Source organism: Saccostrea cucullata, unplaced genomic scaffold (genome assembly GCF_032062105.1).
Source record: "Saccostrea cucullata isolate Sc308-1 unplaced genomic scaffold, CSIRO_AGI_Scuc_v1 ctg16591, whole genome shotgun sequence".
In the NCBI taxonomy this organism is placed as follows: Eukaryota; Metazoa; Mollusca; class Bivalvia; order Ostreida; family Ostreidae; genus Saccostrea; species Saccostrea cuccullata.
In genome coordinates, this window is record NW_026938372.1 from 8812 (window position 1) to 11523 (window position 2712).

General features: G+C 32.7%; 1 protein-coding gene across 1 annotated transcript; it reads left to right on the forward strand.

The window, feature by feature from the left end:
* Nucleotides 1–254: 254 nt before the first annotated feature.
* LOC134250075 (snaclec stejaggregin-A subunit alpha-like) lies at nucleotides 255–2168 on the forward strand (the record flags this gene model as incomplete). Its single annotated transcript, XM_062732427.1, has 3 exons — nucleotides 255–342; nucleotides 1464–1700; nucleotides 2025–2168. Coding segments are annotated over exons 1-3 (430 nt in total), but the record flags the coding sequence as incomplete, so codon positions are not given.
* Nucleotides 2169–2712: the final 544 nt, after the last annotated feature.

Genomic DNA, 2712 nt, shown 5'->3' on the forward strand with positions numbered 1-2712 from the left:
CCCAACTGCATGACAGCCTATTGACAAATGATCATTTGGGTCCTTTGTAATAACTTTCCTGTTATAAATGGCATTGTTACTACAATTTCACTATTCACTAAATGGGTTTGCACTTGCTTTACGCTTTGCAATTATCTTGCACATATTAGGTTTACAGTATCAACGTTATAAAGCTCAGCTTGATGTCAGGGGGTTGATATTGTGGCAAAGGTATTTCACAATAAGTGTCTTATTCTAAAAGAAAAGTGGTAGGTATAAATTATTAATATCAGTAAGATCTGGCATCAGACAAAATGCTCTGCCCAGCTTTATTACTTCTCTTTGTTAGTTTTACTTATACTGGTAAGTAATATTTTTGCTGCTGTGCTGACGTGTATTGATGAAATCTGTAGGATTTTTTTTAAAAAAATTGTTAGGTTAATGTAAAGAATTTTCATTTGTATTACTTAATTTTTTTTATGTACTATTTTAATTGCATGACAAATAGTTATACACGTACATGTATTTAATTAAGAAGAGAAACTCATAAGTTGAAAGAACATGTTTCCAATCTTTTTGATTTATTCGATTAAATATTTTTTAACGAAAAAGTAATATTTTCGCTGCGAATAAAAAATCAAGTTTTATTAGTTGATCTGTTGAAAAATAAAAGTAAGACTCGGAAGAGGTAAAGAATTTAGAATCAAGTACTCGAAATAAAACTCACATTCGATGTAATTTATTTTAGAAATACTCAGTATTTGGGCAAATAACTTTTAAAATTGCAATTCAGAATAGTATTTTAAAATTGTTTTTAAAAAAGAGAATTAATTAATATTCAAAATATCAAGTCGAATCCTGTGCCAATGAGAAGTAAGCATCCGATATGGACCTGTCAAACCTTTCGTTTTCTACTTGTGCTGATTGGATAAAAAGAAATAATTCGTATACGGTGCCGTGTGAAAATTTGCATGAAAAATCAGTTCATTCCACTTAATAATACATGTAGATTGTATTTGCTAACATCAAATTATCGACCTATTGATCCTTGAAAAATAAGCTGACTTTAAACGAGACTGCTGATATCCTTGTTTCATCTCTTATTTTTCAGTAGCTTGTCTCATAAATTGTTCGTACGTATGACATGTTTTTACGAAGCGACAATAGGGGAGAAAAGGGGGGGGGGTTAAACTCCATACGGAGATGATAAATGTATTATATTGCTTTATAAAGAAGGGGGCCTGCATGACAATTTCTATTTTGAGCTCAAAGGTTTAATCAAGAAAACTAAACGAATTTTAGGTAAACTTAAAACATGAGAAATCAAATTCAAAAATTCAATTTAAAAAAACATTATTATTTTATTTTTATATTCTTTCTAGGTATCATAGTTATGTATAGAGGAATAAAACATTAAAGTATTGAAGATTCTTTTGGCTTTTGGATTCTTTAAAAATAACTTATATCTAAAAATTCAAAAACAGATGACGTGTACAGATTTCATCATTTCTCCGATGAGTTTGAATTCCACAGTATAAAGCTGTCTTGGTTTGATGCTAATACTTACTGCCAAATAAGATTCGGTCATCTGGTCACGGTGGAGAATGCCAGCACTCAAGATTTGTTATGGACAGTGTTCTTGAACCGACCTGAAGTGATCTATGAGGATTATTGGATCGGGTTACATAAGGCGCAGTCTGGGCCCTGGAGGTGGACAGGCGGTAGAGTATCATATGTGACATCATGTAGTATACGAAGTGATCAATTTTAAGAAATGTATCAGATTCATTCATAAATTTTCAGTCATCTCTTTAACCAAATGAAATATAAAATTTTAACAATTTAAACAGGGTTGTAGGATGAAATTTAAAAAAAAACATATACTGGTTAAAAAAAAATACAAACATATTTGATTGTAGGCTTTTAAAATCATCATTCGAACAAACTACATGTAGATTATGTACATGTAACTATATATCAAGAATGTTTCTTTGAAAAATTTTATTGCAGGTTGCGTTCCTAGTTCAGTCTAAATTTTTTCATAGATCAAATATTCATCTACAACAATTGGTTTTATCGCCCAAAACAAGTTTCCAATAGTCCACTTTGTGCGAAAATGATTGCTGTAGAAAGACTAGGTTGGACGCACAGTGATTGTATTGAAAGGAACGGATTTATATGTCAATATCGTAAGTATGAAACTACCGGCATACCCGTTGTATAACCACTATTCGATGCCTTCTGAAGAGGAGGCATAAATTTTATGTCTTCAAAGTTTCGCCGGGGGGGGGGGGGGGGGGGGGGGGGGGGCCACAAACAGAACCGGAAGGGGGGTGTTCTTTAGTAAAATTGTTTATACAGAGTTTTCGTTCCCGCTTCTCTCCCACATGACATACACATGTTGTGAGCGTAGCGGAAGGCAACTCTGGATAGAGAATGCTGTACTAGAATATTAAGCTATTGCGCGCATCTCACTTTTTTTCATTGAACAACAGCGATAGTTTTCTTTTCCCTCTTGAAGTTTTAAAATTACATGTAATTTTACTTCATACGCAAACAGGTGCATAGCTAGTTCCCATCGTAATTCCAACAGAATGTTCGAAGACATATAGGCTCGACAGACTACATCGATATTTCAAAATGGAACTCGATTAATTTTGTAGGTGACCAATCAAAAGATATAAAAATTTTAGAGTTACACAATTATTGAAGAAGTAGCTAGTAGTCTGTTTT